The sequence below is a fragment of the Neolamprologus multifasciatus genome, chromosome 22 (assembly GCF_963576455.1).
Source record: "Neolamprologus multifasciatus chromosome 22, fNeoMul1.2, whole genome shotgun sequence".
NCBI classification, from domain to species: Eukaryota; Metazoa; Chordata; class Actinopteri; order Cichliformes; family Cichlidae; genus Neolamprologus; species Neolamprologus multifasciatus.
In genome coordinates, this window is record NC_140459.1 from 11,128,372 (window position 1) to 11,150,888 (window position 22,517).

At 38.9% G+C, this 22,517-nt stretch overlaps 3 protein-coding genes across 5 annotated transcripts; 1 reads left to right on the forward strand and 2 right to left on the reverse strand.

Moving 5' to 3' along the window:
• The first annotated feature begins 196 nt into the window (after nt 1–196).
• Nucleotides 197–6,164, forward strand: anxa14 (annexin A14). Of its 2 annotated transcripts, XM_085148490.1 has the most exons (13): nt 205–648; nt 893–932; nt 1,456–1,552; nt 1,643–1,731; nt 2,261–2,374; nt 2,461–2,551; nt 2,666–2,745; nt 2,917–2,955; nt 3,137–3,227; nt 3,339–3,434; nt 3,533–3,588; nt 5,799–5,906; nt 6,031–6,164. In XM_085148490.1, exons 2-13 carry the CDS (start codon nt 906–908, stop codon nt 6,088–6,090), a joined length of 948 nt encoding a protein of 315 aa, XP_085004616.1. In that variant the 5' UTR covers nt 205–648; nt 893–905; the 3' UTR covers nt 6,091–6,164. The 2 variants fall into 2 exon arrangements, with proteins under 2 accessions (XP_085004615.1, XP_085004616.1); XM_085148489.1 differs by having other exon boundaries at nt 197–648; nt 5,799–6,041.
• Nucleotides 5,514–8,102, reverse strand: LOC146492982 (uncharacterized). Its single transcript, XM_085148491.1, has 2 exons — nt 7,931–8,102; nt 5,514–7,348 (listed from the first exon to the last, which is right to left on the reverse strand). The coding sequence occupies exons 1-2, from the start codon at nt 7,976–7,978 to the stop codon at nt 6,659–6,661; spliced, it is 738 nt and encodes a 245-aa protein (XP_085004617.1). The 5' UTR covers nt 7,979–8,102; the 3' UTR covers nt 5,514–6,658.
• A 5,765-nt stretch (nt 8,103–13,867) lies between these two features.
• Nucleotides 13,868–18,776, reverse strand: LOC146492983 (uncharacterized). 2 transcript variants are annotated; one of them, XM_085147601.1, is made up of 5 exons: nt 18,402–18,776; nt 17,537–17,662; nt 16,817–16,957; nt 16,066–16,206; nt 13,868–14,569 (listed from the first exon to the last, which is right to left on the reverse strand). In XM_085147601.1, the coding sequence occupies exons 1-5, from the start codon at nt 18,459–18,461 to the stop codon at nt 14,408–14,410; spliced, it is 630 nt and encodes a 209-aa protein (XP_085003727.1). In that variant the 5' UTR covers nt 18,462–18,776; the 3' UTR covers nt 13,868–14,407. The 2 variants fall into 2 exon arrangements, with proteins under 2 accessions (XP_085003727.1, XP_085003726.1); XM_085147600.1 differs by having other exon boundaries at nt 13,869–14,569; nt 17,522–17,662; nt 18,402–18,735.
• Between the last annotated feature and the right edge of the window lie 3,741 nt (nt 18,777–22,517).

Below are 22,517 nucleotides of genomic sequence, written 5' to 3' on the forward strand. Positions count from 1 at the left end.
ATTTTTATTTAGAAAAGCATTTGATTAATTTCTTATGCTGTTTTTATAGTTTTACATTGTTTTATTTACTGTTATATTGTTTTTATATTTCCATTTCCTGTGTTGTAAAGCACTTTGATTTTTATCTATGAAAAACGCTATATAAATAAATGTTACTTACTTACTTACTCATTAGTTTGCTTATTAAATCTTTTTGCTTATCTTGGTATAAAGCTTTAACATGCCAAAGCTATAACGTACAATTTCAGTTCATGACATTCTTCTTTGAATGTCATGAACTGTGTTTGGCCCAAAGCAACAGCGTGTCAATTATTTATTTTGGGGAAAGTCAGCCGTGAAGTACAAATAATGGTCAAGTAAATGTTGCCTGTAAACAAACCTGACTATCAAGATTCCTGCTTGACGCTCAAGTATAACTGGGTTGCCATAGTATTTGAGCAGGGAAACTGTGAACAGAGCTGTGAACATGCTGAGCACTGATTGGTCAGTATCTGTGACTGACACGCAAGTGGGTGTACGGGAAGCAGCGGTGGCGTACTGTGAGTGGGACTGAAATACAGGGCTTGTTGGCGGGGAGGTTGTACAAAAAAAAAAAAAAGATACACTACCTCCCCTCCTTGTCACAGCTGGCCAAGTATTCTGTTACAGGTAAGAAAAATAACAATTCCTTTTAAATTTGTTTAAGAAATAATTGGCTAACGCTAATCAGCTCGGACTTGGTCTCCTCCTTCATATGTTACTGTCACGAATTCCTAGATTCTCAAAAGCTATGCTGTAGACTTTAACTTTCATTGGAGAATCTCTAAACCTATTAAAATGAAGTTACATTATCTGTTTGTTCCGTGACGTGGGCTGTTAATGTCGTTGCCATTTCTGTTTTTGCTCACATTAGATACAAGCAAGCCATGGATTCTGAGTACTCTGACTCTTATGTAAGTAAACATTCCAAGAAGTACACCTCTGCCCCGTCTTCACTCTTCACTAAGATTTATTACTCTGCTCACTAAGACTCCACATTTGCAAATAGCCTTATCTGCAGTCATGTTCAGTCTGGCTATCTACATACCTTTTATTGCTATCTATAAACAAGTGCTCTGAAGGTTGCTGCGCAATGTCACGTTTAGATTTTAAATATCAAGAAAGCTGAGTAATACAATTCAACCAATTTGTTTCATTATTGAAAATTACTTGTATTAATAGTTTGTGTTGAACCATCCCCCTCCACACACACACATGCGAGCATCTCCTCCTAGAAGTCAGTAGTATGACATACTTAGCATTCTTTAAATTCAAGCATGTCTGATCTGTATTGTTCTACATCTCCATACCTTCGTGGTATGCTCAGTATGAGGTTAGTTTCCTTGTTACACATTTCACTTGATTCTTGCCACTCAGTTGTTTTATATATTTTATAGAGAGTGGATGCCACAATTATTGTCCCTTTTTATTAAATAGGAGATGTACTGGGGTACCCTTGGAACAGTACGACCCTACTCCAATTTCCACCCTGACAGAGATGTGACGGAGATCGTGACAGCACTGGAAAACAAAGGCATTCTTTGGCATATGTTGAAAATAAATTCCCACGATTTCTTTCCACCCTTTTCCTGGTAATTTATTGAATATCGTGTATCTTGCTCAGACACAGTGACGCTACTGAGAATACTAACCAATAGGAACAACCCCCAGAGGCAAGTAATTGCTCAGGTCTTTCAGGAGCTAACACATAAGGTGAGAAAATAGAAACAGTAACAACCTTTTCAAAGAGTTTCGAAATTAAAACTTTAATGGTTTTGTGGAAACCATGAAGTGTAAAGTTGTCTCCTACAATAAAATATATTAAGCAATGAAACTGAAGTTTCACTTTGAGGTTTAGTAGTTACAAAAGTTTAGCCTTGCTCATCTGTAACTTTGAAGTGTTTGCTGATCAAATAATGAAAAAACGGTGACATTAAAGGTGTGAACACACCTTTGTTTAGCAACTTCAGAACTACTGTCACATGCCCAACTGTAGTGTGTCTTACAGGGAAAGAGTACACCATAGTGTGATAGTCAGGCAGGTTTTGTGTGAATCCACTTCCAATCCCTAGTGTACTGTGGGGTTTTTCCATTAGTCAGAGGTTTTTTCTAGATTATTTACTGTTTCTTTACTAAAACAACTTAACAAGAATTACAAAAAGAAAACTGGGAGTGAAACTCTGAGTCAAGTCAAAATAAGACTTAATTCAGTGTTATTTTATTTATGCATGTGGTGAATTAGAATATAATAACTGCTCTGAAGAAAGCTTTATCTGGAGACCTGGTGCTTCTTTTGGTGGAACTGTTGATGACCCCCGTGAAATATGAAGCTTACCGTCTCCAGGAGGCCATGGTGGTGAGTGGTTGCTTTCATCTTTAGGATTTTGGAATAGATGTTAAAACTGTTGTATATCAAGAAATGTGCATGGTATGTGTGTGCAGGGTTTGGGCACAGATGAAGAAACGCTTGCGGAAATCCTGAGCACAAGATCTGGAAAGCAGCTGCAAAACATCAGTGCTGCATACAAAGAAAGTAAGTCAAAGATCTTTTATGATACTTTTTTTTAAATGACCAAAAAGATTGTTTATTTAACATTAGATGTTTAAATCCTAATCCTTCTTTTTCTTTGTGCTCTTCCTGTCTTAGTGTATAAGAAGGATCTGGAAAAGGAAATCGAATCGGAAACCAGTAATGACTTTGAGAAGCTTCTTAAAGCTTTGCTACATGTAAATATTTGTCATTGATCATCACCTTTGATTGAATTATAATTTATATAACTTTAGCCTGTATATAACTTTCACTGGGAACACAAACAGTATAGCACATATTTGAAATTAAGTCCAGCTTTTGAAATTATAGTTCCTCTTGTTTTTTTCTTTCACCTCCTCTCATAACAGAAAGGATGTGTCGCTGGTGTGGTTCAGACAGACATTGAGGTATTATTTACTTTTATGTACAAACATAACTAAAAGGCACTGGAGTAAAAAGTGTTGTTTTAATACATTAAACCATATACATCTACTGACTACTTGATTCTGAAATAGTTGAAACAAAACTGTATATTTTTACTCCTTTAACCCTTAATGTGTTTCATTGTTATTATGTCTGATCATTTAGACTCTCTCTGCATCCCTAAAAGGGAAGAAAGCTGAGGCAGGACAATGGATTGACATATTGACTTCTAGAGATGTAGAACATCTTGACAACGGTGGCTGTCCCTTTTTTAAAATTCATTAATCTTTCTGTGTTAAAAAGTGTTTTGATTTAGTTTTTCAATCCCAATATTTTCATCCACCCCGACCTTGTGCATGATTGACAGTGTTGATGGGACTGGAGCTGGAGCTCGGGCAGACGGTGGATCAGATCATAGAGAAAAGGTTTTCAGGAGACTTTCGCTTGGGTCTGAAAGTTTTGGGTAAACACAGTTTGACATACTGTTTGAACATTTATTGTGCACTTCATACCATTATTAGGTGGAGACCCAATATTATCCTAATATTTGTCTTATCACAGTACAGTGCATTCAAAACCGTGATGCCTACCTTGCCACGAGACTTAAGACCATGAAGGTGAGACGATTTTGTGGTAATTTATCTATGATAGAAGTTCAAAGGACAAAATACAGCACTTGTCCTAAACTACAGATATTTTGGGAGAAGATTTCAAAACTACTCAAAGAGGGATTCGGCCAAAATTCAAATACCAGCAGGCACTGATGGAAGAACTACGTAATATGTAACAGTTGGCTGGAGGACATATGGGGGTTATATCACACAGAACAAATGACATACTGTCTGATAGGTTTATCAAATGATTGAGTCCAGCTATGGTGCTCCTAACATATTGCACTTACACTATACTTACAAATCATCCATTATTTTGTAATTTGTATTCTTTCCTTATATTTAATATATTGAAACGGTCTGTTTTTAATTACATATATATAAAAAATAAATAAAAGAAACTGAAGAACTACGAGAGGTTATTACCAACTTACCAACTTGTGTCTGGTTGTTAAATCTCTTCAGAGTTCCTATTAGCAGTGGAAATAAGAGAAAAGGGGAAGGTATGTAGTTCCTAATTGTCTGGGTCCAAATAGCTACTGACGAGGTCCTCACCTGTTGCGAGGTGTGACGATTTTTCTTTATAGATGTGCTCATAATCAGTGTGTGGGGAGTAACGAAATACATGTACCGCCGTTACATATTTAAAATAGAAAATATGACTAACTGTATTCCATTACAGTTATCGTTTAAAAGGGTGGTATTGAGAATACTGTTTACTTTGTTGAAATAAAGGGATTACACGGAGGTCTTTTCCTATTTCATATATTAGGCTATTCTCTCACTATTTTTGGTAAGTCCACGCCGGTGGAAACCCAAACAAAACACGCATTAAGAGGCTCTAATGCCCGTGTCTCAGTATCGCGGCCCATGTCACCTCTACTTGCGGCCCACAAAATGACGTGAAGAAATATTTTTTAAAAATTATTATTCAAAAACGTATTTAATATGAAGGCAATAGGCAGAGTGTTACAGGCATAGCCCTAAAGAATGTAGTCTCATGGGCAATGTAGTCCAGTTGTAAGTAAGCTATTAAGACTTGACTGTACACTATGTTCGTGTTTTTCTCCGAAGTTCTGTTGAAGCAGCCTTTCAACGCCTCTCTCTGTCTCTCGCTAGCAAAGTTGACCCAGACAACAAAGTAAAGCTAGTTTTCGGCTACGAGCCCGACACTGAACCTGACGTATTACCCAGAGGTCCCTTTACTACGGTTCGAGCCGCAGACCTGTTTTATATACGCGTGGAATATTTTTCTATACAAGATCGCTGCAAATAGTGCAGCCATACCTAATGTTCACCCTACTGTTACTCATTTTAAGATTTAAAAATCTAGTTGGTATTGGTATGGCGAGTGGCCTTCAGTAATAATAATGCATCACACAGCAATAGTACATTCATGTAGCTGTAAAAAGCATGATAATATATTAAGTAATCCAAAGTATTCTGAATATGTTACACTTATTGAGTAACGGAATATGTTACAAAATACATTTGGGGCATGTAATCTGTAATCTGTAGTGGAATACATTTTAAAAGTAACCTTCCCAACACTGCTCATAATAGAAAAATCAGTTGATATGATGGTCAGTATTAGGAAAGGAAAGTTTCTATTATGAATGCCATATCCTGTGATCACTATTGAATATATTTGACCTTAATATAACCAAATATTTGCAAACGCGGTCTGCCCACAGTCATATTTGCATAAATTATTTCACCCTACTGGTACTTTTAGTACTTTACTATGCCTGAGCACTGGCTTGGTATATAGGAAGTCCTTGTCCACAAATGCACTTTTGTGACTCTGCAAAATGTGGCCGTCGTTCACAGATATTAAACAAATTCAAAGATAATGTCAGAGAGTGAAAACACTAACTTCTGTCACCTCATGGGATCCTTAAAATCGACCGCAGCCATTTTAATCTGTAGGATTTTATTTATTTCTTTACTGTTTTTTTTTTATATGTATATATTTTTCAATAATTTTGGGGCTATTTCTATTATTTTCTGTTGCTTAAGAAACTCATAATCACTGTAATTTTATAAAGTTTATTAAAAGAGGCAGAGACCATGTTTATTTGTAGTGTAGTGGTTTAATTTTGATGAGTGCACATGAAAAGACAAACTTCCTCTGTACAGTTGGGTCAAAATGACAGAATATACATCTGGAGAGACTGTTGACGCACTGGTTACCAATATTCATTTCACTCTTACAGAAGGAAATAGTGCAGCGGATTATGGTGTCTCACAGTGAGGAAGATCTGCTCTGTATCCGAGCTGCTTTCATTAAATTAACAGGCACTTCCCTCTACACTGCACTGCAGGTTTGTCATACAGATAAAATTGTACTAAATATAAATATTTATTATATAGTAAATACATCGATTTCTATTTCAAATATTTGCATAAATATTTGTATTTTCTTGCTATTTCCTGTTTTTCCAACAGAACCACTTTAAAGGAGACTATCTAAAGGCACTGCTTGCTATATGTCGATCTGAAGATTAAATAAAACCTACAAATTTTAGCTGCACCTGCTACTCACTGATTTAGTAACTTCCTTCCCATTGCTAGTACAAAAATAAGCTCTGTTTTGTGCTAATCTTCATATTGCATTGAATCACTTACTTTAAGTATACACATTTTAAATATTACTTATTGACTTGTACTTATAGGTCCAATCAAATGTAAGAAGAACAGGTTTTTGTTCATTTTAATTATTTATTAACATTTATATATATCATGATCAAAATATGGTTTGTGTAATAAAGCTTTTTATTGCTTTCATTTGCTCTGAATTGTGTTACCTATTATATTTTTTCTTTCTTAAATCACAATCACTTTGTTTTGTTTTTTGTTGCACCGTGACTTTAGCTCTATTCTACTGCACGCTTCTGTTCCCCTGTATATTTAAGAAATACATTGCGAAATTCTATACAGAGCACATAAGATTAGGATAAGTCTACATCTATTTTGTGTACAAAACAAAAAGGGGTCAGGATTTACCTTAGATGTTGTCCTTTGTTTCCGTGATTAGAGTGCATCTACAATGAATGTATGCAAGCTTCACAGACAATTAAACACAAGGCATGTAGAGCAAGAGTGGAAAAACAAGACAAAGCACAGAAGCTTTCACCTTCAATACTCCATTTGCAGTGGTGGTAGTCACTGTTGTTGTGATGCTTTGGGTTAGAGTTGTAATGTTGTCCTGTGTGGCAGCTGTAGTGGCGTTGGCTGGGATAGTAGCTGTACTGTTGGTGTTTGGAGTGCCAGTGGTATCGGCAGTGGCAGCCTTTGTGGTAGCTGTAGCAGTAGTGGTGGTAGCAGCCTGTTTGGTAGTTGTAGTGGTGGTGGTGGCAGCCTGTTTGGTAGTTGTAGCAGTGGTGGTGGTGGCAGCCTGTGTGGTAGCAGCAGTAGTGGTGGTGGCAGCCTGTTTGGTAGTTGTAGCAGTAGTGTTGGTGGCAGCCTGTGTGGTAGCAGCTGTAGTGTTGGCGGCAACCTGTGTGGTAGCAGCTGTAGTGTTAGTGGCAACCTGTGTGGTAGCAGCTGTAGTGTTGGTGGCAACCTGTGTGGTAGCAGCTGTAGTGTTGGCGGCAACCTGTGTGGTAGCAGCTGTAGTGTTGGTGGCAGCCTGTGTGGTAGCTGTAGTTGTGTTGTCCAGGGTGGCAGTTGTAGTTGTGTTGTCCAGGGTGGCAGTTGTAGTTGTGTTGTCCAGGGTGGCAGCTGTAGTTGTATTGCCTGGATCAGCAGTAGTGATTCTTGGAGTCTCAGAAGGAATAAAATAGAACATCATTTCAACAAATGTAATGACTAAAAGCACAACAGCAAAATTTCTGTGCCTATCCTGTCATCATAACCCATTATTTAGTCTGTTAATCGTATTCTATGGTATTTGGATGACCTAAACTCTCCTTGACCTATTATTTCTTTCCAGTAAGGAATTAATACATTAGATCAGAAATTAATGGTTTATTTCTCCGAATGAAGTTAATCATTCCTCCAAAGTGTCTGCTACAGTTACCACAAACAGAAATTTCTTAAGTATTTACTAGTGGCAGGAAAGGATGACCAATATTAATCTATAATGATTAAACAAATGTAATTCTATTTTAAAAACTTCTTCACCTTTAGATATCCTCCTAACAATGTTTGGCAAGAACTTTTCCATACAAACTCCTCTAAATGCTTTAATCCTTTTAGACATGTCAGCTCATTACATTCATGTTTGTGAAACATTTTGTATTCGCACATTTTCTGCAATGTTTCACCTAAATTATTGACTTTGACTTTTTATCATTATAAAACTCAATAAAACATTTTTTTAAAAACTTTAAAAATAGGTAATTACCTGTGCCAGCAAAGCCAGTGTAAAAAACCCCAGACACAATAAATCCATAATGGAAAGAACCAAGGAGGCAGAGGACACCAGAGATGTTACAGAAACTGTTCTGTTGCACAAAAATCAGAGTATAATGTACTTTTGTGCTATGTTTCGTTGAAACTTCTCCTTGTAACCTGTTCCTGAGTTCAGGGACACTGAGCTTTTATACAATAATATCACGTTTCAGGAGGGGGTAGATGTGACGTAGTGTGTGACCTGGATGACCAGCATCCAGGAAGTGTTACTGAATGTTTGAGAGTGCATGTATGCATGCTTGTGTTTGTTCAAGGTATTTTCCCTAGTGCAGTTTTAATAGCATTTGCATTAGTTATAAGCATAAGCAATCACAAAGTGCCCAGAACAGATACTTTATTCGCTGTGCTAAAAACATTAGGAGGAAAAAAGAAATCCTTCAGCATCAACATGATCAAACAGACAAGTGTCACAAATTTTCTAACCCTTGTCAATTATTTTCAGTGTATGGAAAGTATGAGTTCTTGTTACCCCTTTCAGCTAACCTTTACCTTGAATGCTTAAATTTCACAATAACACAAACTTTTTTTTAACACAACTATCATAAAACACATTGACTGAGCTGCTTCAGTCAATGTGTTTTACTTATGGTTTAATTTGTAACTTATATTTTACTACCTTCCCTGTACTATTGTTGCTCCTTGTTAAGCATTGTCCAGTGTTGCTCTGTTTATTGTCAGTCACTGAATCTTACTTCCTCCTGTTAGATGACCTAGAACCCCAATGAGTAACAATAACACAAAAACATTTGCCCTTAAGCAAAGTTAGTGTAGGATAAAGATAACTTTCAGTCATTTAAGAATAGTAAGGCATATGCGGTTTCTCACTTGAGACAATAACAAACCTTTGACCCTGAATAGGGGTTTGAAAACAACGAAAAGGTGCTTCTCAGTTTTCAGCTGCTATTACTGATGGCACTGATAGAGTCTTCATTGACTAACCAACGCGTTTGGCTTGTGGCCAAGCCAAACGCGTTGGTTAGTCAGTAAAGTTGTTCCCCTTTCATTTTAAGTTTTGCTGGAGTCCCTGCGTTGTGAGTTTATCATCCTCTCCATGCACCTTGGAAGTAGGTGAAGTTGTGCCAGAAATTTGATTGACATTTACGCTTGTAAGACTCTATCTACAAATGATTATTATTTTAAAGTCAAGATTAACTCCTGTTTCACTCACTGGCTTTTTTACAGCCTTAACAGCCTAACAAATAACCATCTTTGTAATGAAGTTACTTGGGCAGAAGAGGGCAATAGAGACTACTAAGTTGCAGATTTCAATTTAGCTTCAAACATATCTCAATTGTATGTGCATCACAGTTTATGCTATTTCATAAGATGAGTATAGTTAAAAATGTGGCAGCACGGTGGTTGGCACTGTTGCCTCACAGCACCAAGGTCCTGATTTTAATTCCACCATCAGGCCGGGGTCTTTCCGTGTGGGGTTTGCATGTTCTCCCTGTGTTTGCATGGGACAAAGACATGCAGTTAGTGGGGAAAACCCTAACTGGAAACCCTAAACTGGCCGTAGGTGTGAATGTGAGTGCGAATGGTTGTCTGTGTCTGTTTGTTATCCCTGTGAAAGACTGGCGACGTGTTCGGGGTGTACCCTGCCTCTTGCCTTAAAACAGCTGGGATAGGCTCCAGTGCTCCCGCAACCCTGAAAAGAATAAACAGAAGAGAATGGATGAATGGATAGTTAAAAAATGTGAAAAAAAATCCCAATATCAATCTATTTGAGTGTTATTCTATCGTTTTACTCTTTAGTAACTTTTTTGCTTATCAGATATCTACTGAAGTGTTTTTCGCTTTTTATTTGATTTCTTATGTTTGCATGTTTTTTTTCCTGCTTTCATGGACCTGATATCACATCACATTGCATTGTCATTGCACAAAAGCATTAATGCCACTTTTGTGATTTATTCGCAACATCCTTGCCAATACAGCTGTCGACTCGTCAAGATATAATTTATTTTTCAGAAAAACAGAGTTAAAGGATAATGCACCTTCAAAATATGTAATCACTTAGCTGTTGCTGATACTACTCCTAAAACATTTAAGAAGCTTGAACCTTTCTCTGTATTTTTGGGGGGGGCTTTACCTTACAGTAAAAAAGCACCTTTGTTGTGGTTGGTTGTGTTTTGGTTCTATATAAGTATTTTCGTTTGCTTCCACGTAAATGTCCAATCGTGACCACACTGTTGTGCAACTAGAGCTTGTATTGAATGTAAGCAACGTGAACCTCTGCAACTTTTCTTCAAATCTTTTTTTGCACCATACATACAGCATCCTGTCTGACTTTTTTTTTTAGATCAACCGTGCCAAAAATTGACGGAGTCTTCATTAATCCCATGCAAACGTACACCTATCTAGAACAACCCTGACATATTACAAAACAATAATATATATATATATATATATATATATATATATATATATATATATATATATATATATATATATATATATATATATATATATATAATAAACTTTCCAGATTGGAGTTGTAAAGGAATCAAATACTTAGAACTCTGCCCTGGCGCGGGGTGCCGCCAGGGCATTGAGCCACCTGGGGGGCTCTTCAACTGGTGGGGGAGGCTGTTACATCTTGCAGGAGGTCTCCCCCGAGTCATTCTAACTACCAGAAATCTCGAAGCACAGGCCGAGGGGGCAGTGTGGCAGCAATTTTTCACACCAGCCTATTAATTAACAAAAGACCAAGTGACGCTGAAAAACTAGTTCATGCACTTATTACTTCCAGGCTGGACAACTGTAATTCATTATTATCAGGATGTCCAAAAAACTTGCTGAAAAGCCTTCAGTTAATCCAAAATGCTGCAGCAAGAGTACTGACAGGGACTAGAAAGAGAGAGCATATTTCTCCTGTTTTGGCTTCCCTTCATTGGCTTCCTGTTAAATCCAGAATTTAATTCAAAATCCTGCTCCTCACATACAAGGTCTTAAATAATCAGGCCCCATCTTATCGTAATGACCTTGTAGCACCATATCACCCTATTAGAGCACTTCGCTCTCGCACTGCAGGCCTACTTGTTGTTCCTAGAGTATTTAAAAGTAGAATGGGAGGGAGAGCCTTCAGTTTTCAGGCCCCTCTTCTGTGGAACCAGCTTCCAGTTTGGATTCGGGAGACAGACACTATCTCTACTTTCAAGATTAGGCTTAAAACTTATAGTTGGGGCTGGACCAGGTGACCCTGAATCCTCCCTTAGTTATGCTGCAATAGACGTAGGCTGCCGGGGATTCCCATGATGCATTGAGTTTTTCCTTTCCAGTCACCTTTCTCACTCACTATGTATTAACAGACCTCTCTGCATTGAATCATATCTGTTATTAACCTCTGTCTCTCTTCCACAGCATGTCTTTTATCCTGTCTTCCTTCTCTCACCCCAACCGGTCGCAGCAGATGGCCGCCCCTCCCTGAGCCTGGTTCTGCCGGAGGTTTCTTCCTGTTAAAAGGGAGTTTTTCCTTCCCACTATCGCCAAAGTGCTTGCTCATAGGGGGTCAAATGATTGTTGGGTTTTTCTCTGTATCTATGAAGCGCCTTGAGGTGACTTTTGTTGTGATTTGGCGCTATATAAATAAAATTGAATTGAACTGAATCCTCTCTCCAGGAACTCACTCTGCAGGTGGGGGAGATATAGGGGAGGCGGAGGAAGAACTCAGCCTGGGTGTCTATTGTCTTGTGTAGACTGGAAGATGAGTGGATGACGGGGTGGGTGCAGTTTTCTCTGTGGTGGGGTCGGGTGGGCTGTCCCGGGCTCTGTGGGGCCGGCCGGCGCTGCTGAACTGGGCCCGGTCTGGATGGGCCTGGGCCCCCTTGCCCTGGTGGGTTGCAGAGTATGGGGGTGCCTACTGGGGTCAGCAGGGGAGCTGGCCCCAGGGAGGGGCCACTTGCCCCTCCCTTCCTTCCCTCCCCATCTCCAGCTGCCTCCCTCTTACCGCTCCACCACAATCACCCACACAGGCAAGGCCCTGGGGTGCAGGTGTGCCACCAGGGTGCAGGGGAGGCATCCCCCCCTTTGTCCCCTTCTGGCTGCCTGTGCCTCAATTTCATCCCACAACTTAGACATTCACACTACTCACACTCTCATTACACATACATATAGGACCTTGGGGGTGGGCACGCTACACAGCATCCAGAAGACCATCAGGGTGTACAACCTCACCCCTGGCGCTGTTGCCCACCTCTCAATTTTAAATACACGTATACATTGAGGGCTATCAGGATGGGCTATGCACTTACCTGCTACTCTCTGGCAGGTAGCTCCATGCCCTCCTGGGTTTTAAATGCACCTTAGAACACATATGCATCAACACTACATATGAGCGGGCAGAGGGAGGTTTGGAGTCTTCACACACCCCCGTTCTCTGTTGCCTGTTGGGGCGTGGGGGCTGGGAGGAGGAGTTGGCCGTCCGATTGGGGTCTGGAATGTGGGCCTCCCTGCTGCTGCGGAGTAGGGGCGGTCTTCTTCTCTCCACCCCAGGGAAGAGGGTAACACTACCTGGGTCTGGGTGCAGGTTCCCCCTCCAGGGGCAAGGGTACCTAGACCTGGAGTATAGAGTACGCTTGGGGAGTGTGATTGTGTCTATTTATGTCTGTGTCCACGTTGGGTGAGTGTTGAGTAATTGCATATGTGAGCATGAAGGTGGGAATGGATGTTCGTATCTGTGTGTGCCTGTTTGTCTGTGTCTATATGTCAGGTTGGGTATCAGACACCACCTCTCTAGGGTCATCTCAGGCCCTCCAAGGTATGGAGGCCTATCTCCCCCACACCACTCCCCTGCCACCAGCACCGCACCAGCTCACTCCTGGTGGCTGCTTGTTGGGGCCTGGAGCCTGGGGGTCGCTCGTGCCCCTTCGAGGGTGAGGTGCACTCGGCCTGGAGCTCGGTCACTCTGGCACAGCTGGCTACCGGAGGAGCTCACGGGCACGTCACTTCAAACAACACCCTTTTTGGCTCCTACCTCAAAGCACACTGTGCGCTGGCGATCCAGCGTGCAGCACAATAATATTCAATATTTAGTATTTACTGTTATATTCACATAGATCATCGCAATGATGTTGTTTATTATACTGCTCTGTTTTTTGGGGGTTTTTTTTTGCTTGTTTTCTCTTTTTTCTTTCTCAACAGGTGATCCAGGTGATTAATATATGTATTTTTTGTCTGTTTGTTTTGTTGGTTTTTGTTGGTTTTTGTTTTTTTTCCCTTTATCACCATTCCTCTTCGCCGCTGTTTTTCTTTCTCTCTTTCTTTCTTCCTTTTCTTTCCCCCAGTCATGTCTGTCCCGTGTGTAGCAAGCGAAAATAAAATAAAATAAACAATGAAAGCAAAGATGACAGGCGAAGAAACAAACAAAAAAAAAGATCAACCGTGCCAACAAAAACCTGATCCCAGTGAAGCATACTCAACAATCATAATGGATATTTGGACTGAATTTTTTTTTATTTTTTTGCAGCGGTGATTAGCACTGTTGCCTCCTGAGTTTGACTTCACCTTGTGACCAGGGTCTTGTGTTGAGTTTGTATGATCTCCCCGTGTTTGTGTGGGTTGTCTCCAAGTATTCTGGCTTCCTCCCACAGTCCAAAGACATGCTGTTAGTGGGGTTAGGTTAACTGATGATTATAAGTTGCATATAGCTGTGAATGGTTGTCTGTCTCTCTATATTAGCCCTGCGAAAAAGTGACGCCCAATCCAAGGTGTACCCTGCTTCTAGCCTTATTGTAGCTGGGATTGGCTCCAGCCCCCCTGCAACTCTGAAAAGGATACATGGAAAAGAACTGATGGATGGATGGTTTTAAAAATTCGCAGTATAAAAAAAGAGCATAAATTAATTGAATTATTGTTATTAAAACACATAATCACGCATCCATTAAAACAATGCTCTGTTTTATTATTTATGTTAGATAGTGTTTTATGTTGAATCTATTTCACACATTAATGCATAAAGATCAAATAATTATTGTAAATTGTGCAAATAATTATACTAATACAGAAGGAAATCTTCAACAGACATCACTATATTATAACATGTCTACAGGTAAAATTAGACTTAACTTATACATCAAGCATCACACAAGAAAATAAACAGGTAATGGGTACAATAGTGTAAAGATGTGTAAGGGCATGTCACCTTTGAAATAAAACAACTGAAATGTGCCAAAATATTCTTTGAGGTGCTTTTAAAAATACAGACGATTCTCCTTTACATATCATTAAGCATTGCACCCTTTCCACTGTGGAAAGTGCTCTATAAATCACCTTATGACTTACACATCTGTTGAGATGCTATAGGTTAGCTCTTTCACTACCATCATCTACAACTAAATACAATCAACTCAGATTTCCTGTTTTATAAATAGCATTGTAGTCTAGTTCTGGCTCTGAGGCTCCAGACTGCTCACTACACCATGGCTGGATAAGCAAAAGATCCCAACAGCAGAACCACAAAGGTGACGATGTGGCTCTCTCCACTCTGGGTGCCGCTGCCAGAGCCGCTGTTGCTGGTCTGATTGCGAGTAGTTTTAGTACTCAGTCCTGTTGATGCAGTGGTTGTTCCCGTGACCTAAAGAGCAAAGCAACAGAATTTATGACACTCTGTTGTGCTGTATGATATTGTATACTTTACATGTAATAACTTTATGTTCAGGCCGAGATTTTACAGCAATGCATTAACACTGAAAAAATGTAAAAGCAGGATAGTTTTTCCATCAAAAATAATCTTGGTTCACTGGTAAGATTTCCTCACGTACTTTTTATTTATACATTTATTTATTTTAGTGTTTGTGTTTTTCATATTTCTTTGAATTCAAAGAAATATGAAAAAACAAAGATTTCCATTTTATTTATTCATTTATTTTGTACTTTTATCTTTTTTGATCATTTCTTACAGCTGGTAATGTATTTCATCTACAAGTAAATACAATAAACTCTGATTTGCTGTGTGATAAATAACATTGTAGTCTAGTTCTGTCTTTGAGACTCCAGATTGCCCACTGCACCATGGCTTAAAAAGCAAAAGATCCAAACAGCAGAGCCACAGAGGTGGCAATGCGACTCTATCCTCTCTTTGCATTCAATTAGTTTTCATTTATACAGTGGCAAATCACAGCAACAGTTGCCTCGAGGTGCTTTGAAGTCAGCCCGTTATTGGACTCATCTCGGACGGGGATGAGTCTGCCTACAGGAGGGAGGTTGAACGTCTGGTGTCCTGGTGCAGCCACAACAACCTGGTGCTGAATGCCCAGAAGACAGTGGAGATTATTGTGGACTTCAGGAAGCACACAGCCCCACTCCCCCCCATCATCCTGACTGACACCCTCATCACCTCTGTGGACTCATTCCGCTTCCTGGGTACCACCATCACCCAGGACCTGAAGTGGGAGCCCACCATCACCTCCGTCATTAAGAAAGCCCAGCAGAGGATGTACTTCCTGAGGCAGCTGAAGAAATTCAACCTGCCAACACGGACGATGATACAATTCTACACTGCAATCATCGAGTCCATCCTCACCTCTTCCATCACCGTGTGGTACGCTGGAGCCACTATCAGGGACAAACAGAGACTGCAGTGTGTTGTGCGCTCTGCTGAGAAGGTGATTGGCTGCAGACCCCCATCTCTGCAGGACCTGTACACCTCCAGGACACTGGGGCGTGCAGCTCGGATCTCAGCTGACCCTTCTCACCCTGGACACAGTCTGTTTGACCTGCTCCCCTCAGGCAGGAGGCTCCGGTCCATTCGCACCAGAACCTCTCGCCATAAGAACAGTTTCTTCCCCTCTGCTGTTGGACTCATGAACAATAACCGTATGACTGTTCCCACCACTAACACATGACCCTACGCTGTGTTCACTGCATCATGCCATGTTTGGCACTGATCACCACCTGCACTCATGTATATATCTATCTACTTAGCACTTTTAATTCTTATTTTTATTTTTTTATGTCTATATAAGCGTTATATGACAGTATGTTTGCACTAAGTACCGCAGCAATTTCCTAATGTTGTAAACCTGCTCAACATTTGGCAATAAAACCCTTTCTGATTCTGATTCTAGTCACCTTGGTTGACGATACCCCTGTGGCTGTGGTCGTCGTGCTGGTGGAAGCCTGGGTGCCGCTGCCAGAGCCACTGTTGCTGCTAGTCTTACTGTCAGTAGTGGTAGTACTCAGTCCTGTTGATGCAGTGGATGTCCTCATGTCCTAAAGAGCAAAGCAACAAAATTTATGACACTCTGTTGTGCTGGATTTTACACAGTATGATATTCTATGCTTTACATGTAATAACTTTAGGTTCAGGCCGAGATTTTGAAGCAATGTATTAACACTGAAAAATACAGAAGCAGGATCGTTTTTCCATCAAAAACAATCTTGGTTCACTGGTAAGATTTCCTCAAGTATTTTTTTTTATTAATTTAATGATTTATACATTTTTTTTTAATATTTATTGTAGTGTGTGTTTGATCACATTATTTTCAATTCAAAGAAATATGAAAAACAAAGATTTCCATTTTATTTTTTTATTTTTTTTTACTTTTGATCTTTTTTGATCATTTCTTACAGCTGGTAATGTATTTCATCTACAAGTAAATACAATAAACTCAGATTTGCTGTGTGATAAATAACATTGTAGTCTAGTTCTGTCTCTGAGACTCCAGATTGCCCACTGCACCATGGCTTAAAAAGCAATAGATCCAAACAGCAGAGCCACAGAGGTGGCAATGCGACTCTATCCTCTCTTTGCAGTCAATTAGTTTTCATTTATACAGTGGCAAATCACAGCAACAGTTGCCTCGAGGTGCTTTGTAGTCACCTTGGTTGACGATACCCCTGTGGCTGTGGTCGTCGTGCTGGTGGAAGCCTGGGTGCCGCTGCCAGAGCCACTGTTGCTGCTAGTCTTACTGTCAGTAGTGGTAGTACTCAGTCCTGTTGATGCAGTGGTTGTCTCCTTGACCTAAAGAGCAAACCAACAAAATTTATGACACTCTGTTGTGCTGGATTTTACAGAGTATGATATTGTATACTTTACATGTAATAACGTTACGTTCAGGCCGAGATTTTAAAGCAATGCATTAACACTGAAAAATACAGAAGCAGGATAGTTTTTCCATCAAAAACAATCTTGGTTCACTGGTAAGATTTCCTCATGTATTTTTTTTTAATTTAATGATTTGTACATTTTTTTTATTTTTATATTTATTTTAGTGTGTGTTTGATCACATTACTTTGAATTCAAAGAAATATGAAAAACAAAGATTTCCATTTTATTTATTCATTTATTTATTTATTTATTTTACTTGTAATCCTTTTTTGATCATTTCTTACAGCAGGTACTGTATTTCATTTACAAGTAAATACAATGGCTACAAGTAAACACCATGGCTTGAAAAGCAAAAGACCCAAACAGCAGAGTCACAGAGGTGGCAATGCGACTCTGTCCTCTCTTTGCATTCAATTCATTTTCATTTATACAGTGGCAAATCACAACAACAGTTGCCTCAAGGTGCTTTGTAGTCACCTTCCTCGGCGATACCTCTGTGATTGTGGTCGTCGTGCTGGTGGAAGCCTGGGTGTCACTGCCAGCGCCACTGTTGCTGTTAGTCTTTCTGTCAGTAGTGGTAGTACTCAGTCCTGTTGATGCAGTGGTTGTCTCCATGTCCTAAAGAGCAAAGCAACAAAATTTATGACACTCTGTTGTGCTGGATTTTACACAGTATGATATTGTATACTTTACATGTAATAACTTTACGTTCAGGCCGAGATTTTAAAGCAATGCATTAACACTGAAAAATACAGAAGCAGGATAGTTTTTCCATCAAAAACAATCTTGGTTCACTGGTAAGATTTCCTCACGTACTTTTTATTTATACATTTATTTATTTTAGTGTATGTGTTTTTCATATTTCTTTGAATTCAAAGAAATATGAAAAAACAAAGATTTCCATTTTATTTATGAAACCTGGGTGCCGCTGGCATAGCCACTGTTGCTGTTAGTCTCACTGTCAGCTGTGGTGGTATTAGTAGCCGAGGATAAATTGTAGGTAGGATTAGGTCCTTTTGATGCAGAGATTAGCAGCGCATCCTAAAGAGCAAACCAATAGAATTTATGACACTGAATAAATTAATAAATTAATAAAACTGACACTACAAATGATATTGTATACTTTATATGTAATAATTTCCCATTAAGGTGGTGATTTCAATGCGATGCATTAACAGTGAAAAATATGAATCAGAATAGTTTTTCCATCAAAAATCATCTTGGCTCACTGGATAGAATTCCCTGAATATTAATTAATTAATTTATTTAAGTGTGTTTGATCAACAAAGATTGCTGTTTGTTTCTTGTTTATTTTTTGTTACATTTAATCTTTTTTACTTTTAATTTCAAGTCTTACCTTGGAAAAGGCAAATCCCAGCAGAGTCAGGAAAGGCAGTGCCAGGAAAAAGTACTTCATATTGCTTGAAATATAATTTCCTCTTGAAAGCTAACAGCTTAAAATATCTTGTTAAAATGTGATATGTTTTCCGTACTCAAGTCTTTGTTTTGTACAATATGTGCTCTCTTCCAAAGCTGGCCTTTTTATATTGCATTCACCTTGTTCACCTGTCAGCCTCCACCCAAGTGATGGACCACAAATGCAAAACTTTACACTGTGCCAAATGAAACCCAACCTATGGATGTGATACCTTCTCTCTAATGTCTTTCTTGTGTCTCAGGCTGCTGACTCGATGCTATTTTTATTCTTTTGTAGAAATCCAACCGTAAACTTACTCAACAGTTTCTAATAACATGTTATTTTACCTCGATTTCTTTCATCTTGTTGAATTAGGCAGTGTTGTAAAGTACAATGTTTCACTGAGGTTTTTGTCTGATGTGATCCTTTTTAAAGTACCAACAGTAAATCAACAGCTCCACAACTACATTTACTTTAAACTTTCAAAGTTCAAACAGCACGCTGATTTGTCAGGCTTACAGTTAGGCCCATAAATATTTGGACAGAGACAACTTCTTTTTCTAATTTCGTTCTGTACATTACCACAATGCATTTTAAATGAAACGACTCAGATGGAGGTAAAGTGCAGACTTTACCTCCATCTTTAACACAATCCTTTCATTTCACTAAATATTCACATTTCAGGAAAATAAAATGTTCATTTCTAATACTTCACTGTTAATAACCGCCTGAAGTCTTGAACTCATAGACTTCACCAGATGCTGGGTTTCCTCCTTTTTAGGCCTTGACTGCAGGAGCTTTCAGTTGCTGAAGTTTGGGGTGGCTGTAGCTCAGGTGGCAGAGCGGATCAGCCACTAACCAGAAGGTCGGTGGTTCAATCCCAGGTTGCTCCAGTCTGCATGCCAAATATCCTTGGGCAAGATACTAACCCCATGTTGCTCTCCGATGCATCCATCGGAGTGTGAATGTGTATGATTGTTAGATACTGCGCACTTAAGCTTAGAAGTGCTTGTGTGAATGGGTGTGATTGGGTGAATGAATTAGCTGTATAAAGCGCTTTGAGTGCTCGGACAGAGTAGAAAAGCACTATATAAGAACCAGTCCATTTACCATTTGCTGTTTGTTTGTGGGCCTTTCAGTTCAAAGTTTAGTCTTCCACAAGCATGCTCAGTTGGGTTAAGATCAGGTGACTGACTTGGTCATTCAGGAATATTCCAATTTTTTTGCTTTAATAGTCTCCTGGGCTGCTTTGGCTGTATGTTTTGGGTCATTGTCCATATACCAAATCAATTTGACTGCATTCAGCTGGATTTGAGCATGTCTCTTTTTTTAAAATCTAGCCTTTATCTTCTTGAGGCTTATGAGTAGCTTGCACCTTGCAGTGAATTCTCTTTGTTTATTTTCATGCAGTCTTCTCTTTATGGCAGACTTTGATATTGATACACCTACCTCCTGTGTTGAGTGTTGTTCACTTGGTTGGTTGTTGTGAAGGTGTCAGGATCCTGGGTCTCCTCACCCAGCTTTTTTAGTTCTTTGTGATTTTTGTATTTTGTCGAGTACCCGTGTGATTTAATCTATGGTTTCTAGTTTTGATCCATTGCCCCTCATGTTTCTCTGTGCCCCTCTTTTCTGTGTAAAGTCCGTGTTTCTTGGCCTGTGTCGTCGCATGTTTTGAGTTTCTTGTGTTTTCTGTCACTCTGTATTGTGAATTATGTTCTCATGGTTGGTCTTTTGTTATTCCCTCGAGTCTAGTTTCTTGTGTTCCAGGATTTCCCTCTGTGTATTATTTATCCTCTCTAGTCTTTTGGTTCTTTGCCTTATGGTTATGTCTCTGTGTTTCTTAGTTGCTCTGTCTCTACCATGTCAAGTTAATGTCTCAATGTTATACTTCCTGTTTTACTTTGAAGGTCTATGTGTCTGATGTGACTGTATCCTACTTTGCTTCCTTGTCTCGTCAGTTCTGATTTCCCTCAGCTGTGCTCTCCTTCTGTATCTCATTCCCTTGTTACTCCCCAGTGTATTTAAGCCCTGTGTTTCTCTGTGTCAGTGTTGTGTCATCCCTCTAGCTGTGTGTTTCCTTCTATGCCTTGTAGTGTAGTTTATAGTTTCCCCAGTATGGTTTAATTTTGTATGCTTTTCCCCTGCAAGCAAATAAAGCTGAGTGTTTTGAGTCCATCCCTCGAGTCTGAGTGCCTGCATTTTGGGTCCAACTCCTGCCTGCCACACAGCACTACCTGACAGAAGGGGGTATATCATCACCACTGAAGTGATTCTGCGATTATCCACCCCTGTTTTCTTCCGGGGACGTTCAGGTCTTTAGACTTTGACACTCCTAATATTCACCAGTGCTTTCGGTTTGGTACACATATGTATCGAACAATACAAAATGTTTTATTTATTTTATCAACTTTTCTTCTGACGATGCTATGTTGAGCGCTCAGTGGATCTGCGTTCGACTACTCTGCCTAGGCTGCACTATCGAGTGCAGATCCACTGAGCACAGCGCAAGCTGCAAGACAGAAGCTAAGCTCGTTGCAACAAGTGGAAGCAGACAAAAACAAGCACGCATGCTACAAACTTTACCCGAGTCTTTTAGACAGCCGTTAGCACATGATTCTCCTGATATGTTTAATATGCTGCTGAGAATATAGCCCAGAAGAAGCGTGTAGTATAGCTTTTATTTTGGAAAGAGCCATTTCTCTGTAATAAACTCTCTTTCCCAAAGATGAGTGATTTCTCGATCAGATAGATTAATTTTTTAAAATTATTTTGTTGTTTCAGCAACATTAAATTTAAAAACGGTACTTTTGAGTTAAAATATATATTTATAATTTTAATAAATGACAAATTAAAAAGGCATGAACTTTGTTTTGTATCGAAAAAATACCGAACCATGACACCAAAGTATCGAACCGAACCGAACCGTAAATTTTGTGTATCGTTGCACCCCTAATATATATATATATATATATGTATATATATATATATATATATATATATGTATATATATATATATATATATATACATATATATATATATATATATATATACCCATATATATATATATGTGTGTATATATATATATGTGTGTATATATATATATGTGTGTATATATATATATATGTGTGTGTATATATATATATATATATATATATATATATATGTATATATGTGTATATATATATGTATATATATATATATATATATGTATATATATATATATAGGAGCCTTTTTGGCTCCTACCTCAAAGCACACTGTGCGCTGTCGATATTACGTGCTGCACATTAATGTTTAATATTTAGTATTTACTGTTATATTCCCATATATCATCGTGATGTTGTTTATTGTATTGCTCTCGTTTTCTTCTGCTTGTTTTCTTTTTTCTTTCTCAACAGGTGATCCAGGTGATTGATATATGTATTTTTTTCTCTCTGCTTATTTAGTTGGTTTTTGTTTTTTTGCCCTTTATCCCCATCCCTCTTCTCCGCTGTTTTTTCCCCTCTTCCTTTCTCCCTTTTCTTTTCCTCATTCAAGTCTGTCCCGTATCTAGCAAGTTAAAATAAAAAAATAAATAAAATAAACAATAAAATGTGAATCAAATAGACCATTATGGCAAGGCTGGGATGGTCAATTTGGTAAAGTAAATCCGTTGGGCATCTTTCCTCGCCTTTAGACAATAATTCTGATGGCAAAAGAACCAAACGGGACAGGCAAAAAAAAAAAAAAAAAAGATTTTTGTTTGTTTTTGCTAGATGTTGATCTGTATAGTTTCTAGTTGAAGTAGTTAAATTTTTCCCCAAATAATATAATAATATACGTATAATAAGATGCATAAATACATGTTGGCATGAGAGAAACAAAACACTAAAGATGGTACTGTACAAACAGCATGAATTCAAATGTGATGTTGCCTAGCTTTTTTAGTGTTAAACCAACATGCAAATGGTGCTGTTGGTGCACCACTGCCGTTTCCTTCAGCTAAGACAAACCCGAGGTTGGCTGAAGTGTTCAGTACAATTAACTCTTCAGCCACCGCAAAATATCACCATTTTAC

Excerpts from the sequence above, each read along its gene's own strand:
- anxa14 (XM_085148489.1), top strand. The coding sequence starts at position 906 with ATGGATTCTGAGTACTCTGACTCTTAT. Across the intron at positions 933-1,455 it reads CTGAGTACTCTGACTCTTAT|GAGATGTACTGGGGTACCCT; the intron begins GTAAGTAAACAT and ends TTTATTAAATAG. Across the intron at positions 3,589-5,798 it reads CGAGACTTAAGACCATGAAG|AAGGAAATAGTGCAGCGGAT; the intron begins GTGAGACGATTT and ends TCACTCTTACAG.
- LOC146492982 (XM_085148491.1), bottom strand. The coding sequence starts at position 7,978 with ATGGATTTATTGTGTCTGGGGTTTTTTACACTGGCTTTGCTGGCACAG. Across the intron at positions 7,349-7,930 it reads CACTGGCTTTGCTGGCACAG|ACTCCAAGAATCACTACTGC; the intron begins GTAATTACCTAT and ends ATTCCTTCTGAG.
- LOC146492983 (XM_085147600.1), bottom strand. The coding sequence starts at position 18,461 with ATGAAGTACTTTTTCCTGGCACTGCCTTTCCTGACTCTGCTGGGATTT. Across the intron at positions 16,958-17,521 it reads CAGAGGTATCGCCGAGGAAG|GTCAAGGAGACAACCACTGC; the intron begins GTGACTACAAAG and ends TTTGCTCTTTAG. Across the intron at positions 16,207-16,816 it reads CAGGGGTATCGTCAACCAAG|GACATGAGGACATCCACTGC; the intron begins GTGACTACAAAG and ends TTTGCTCTTTAG.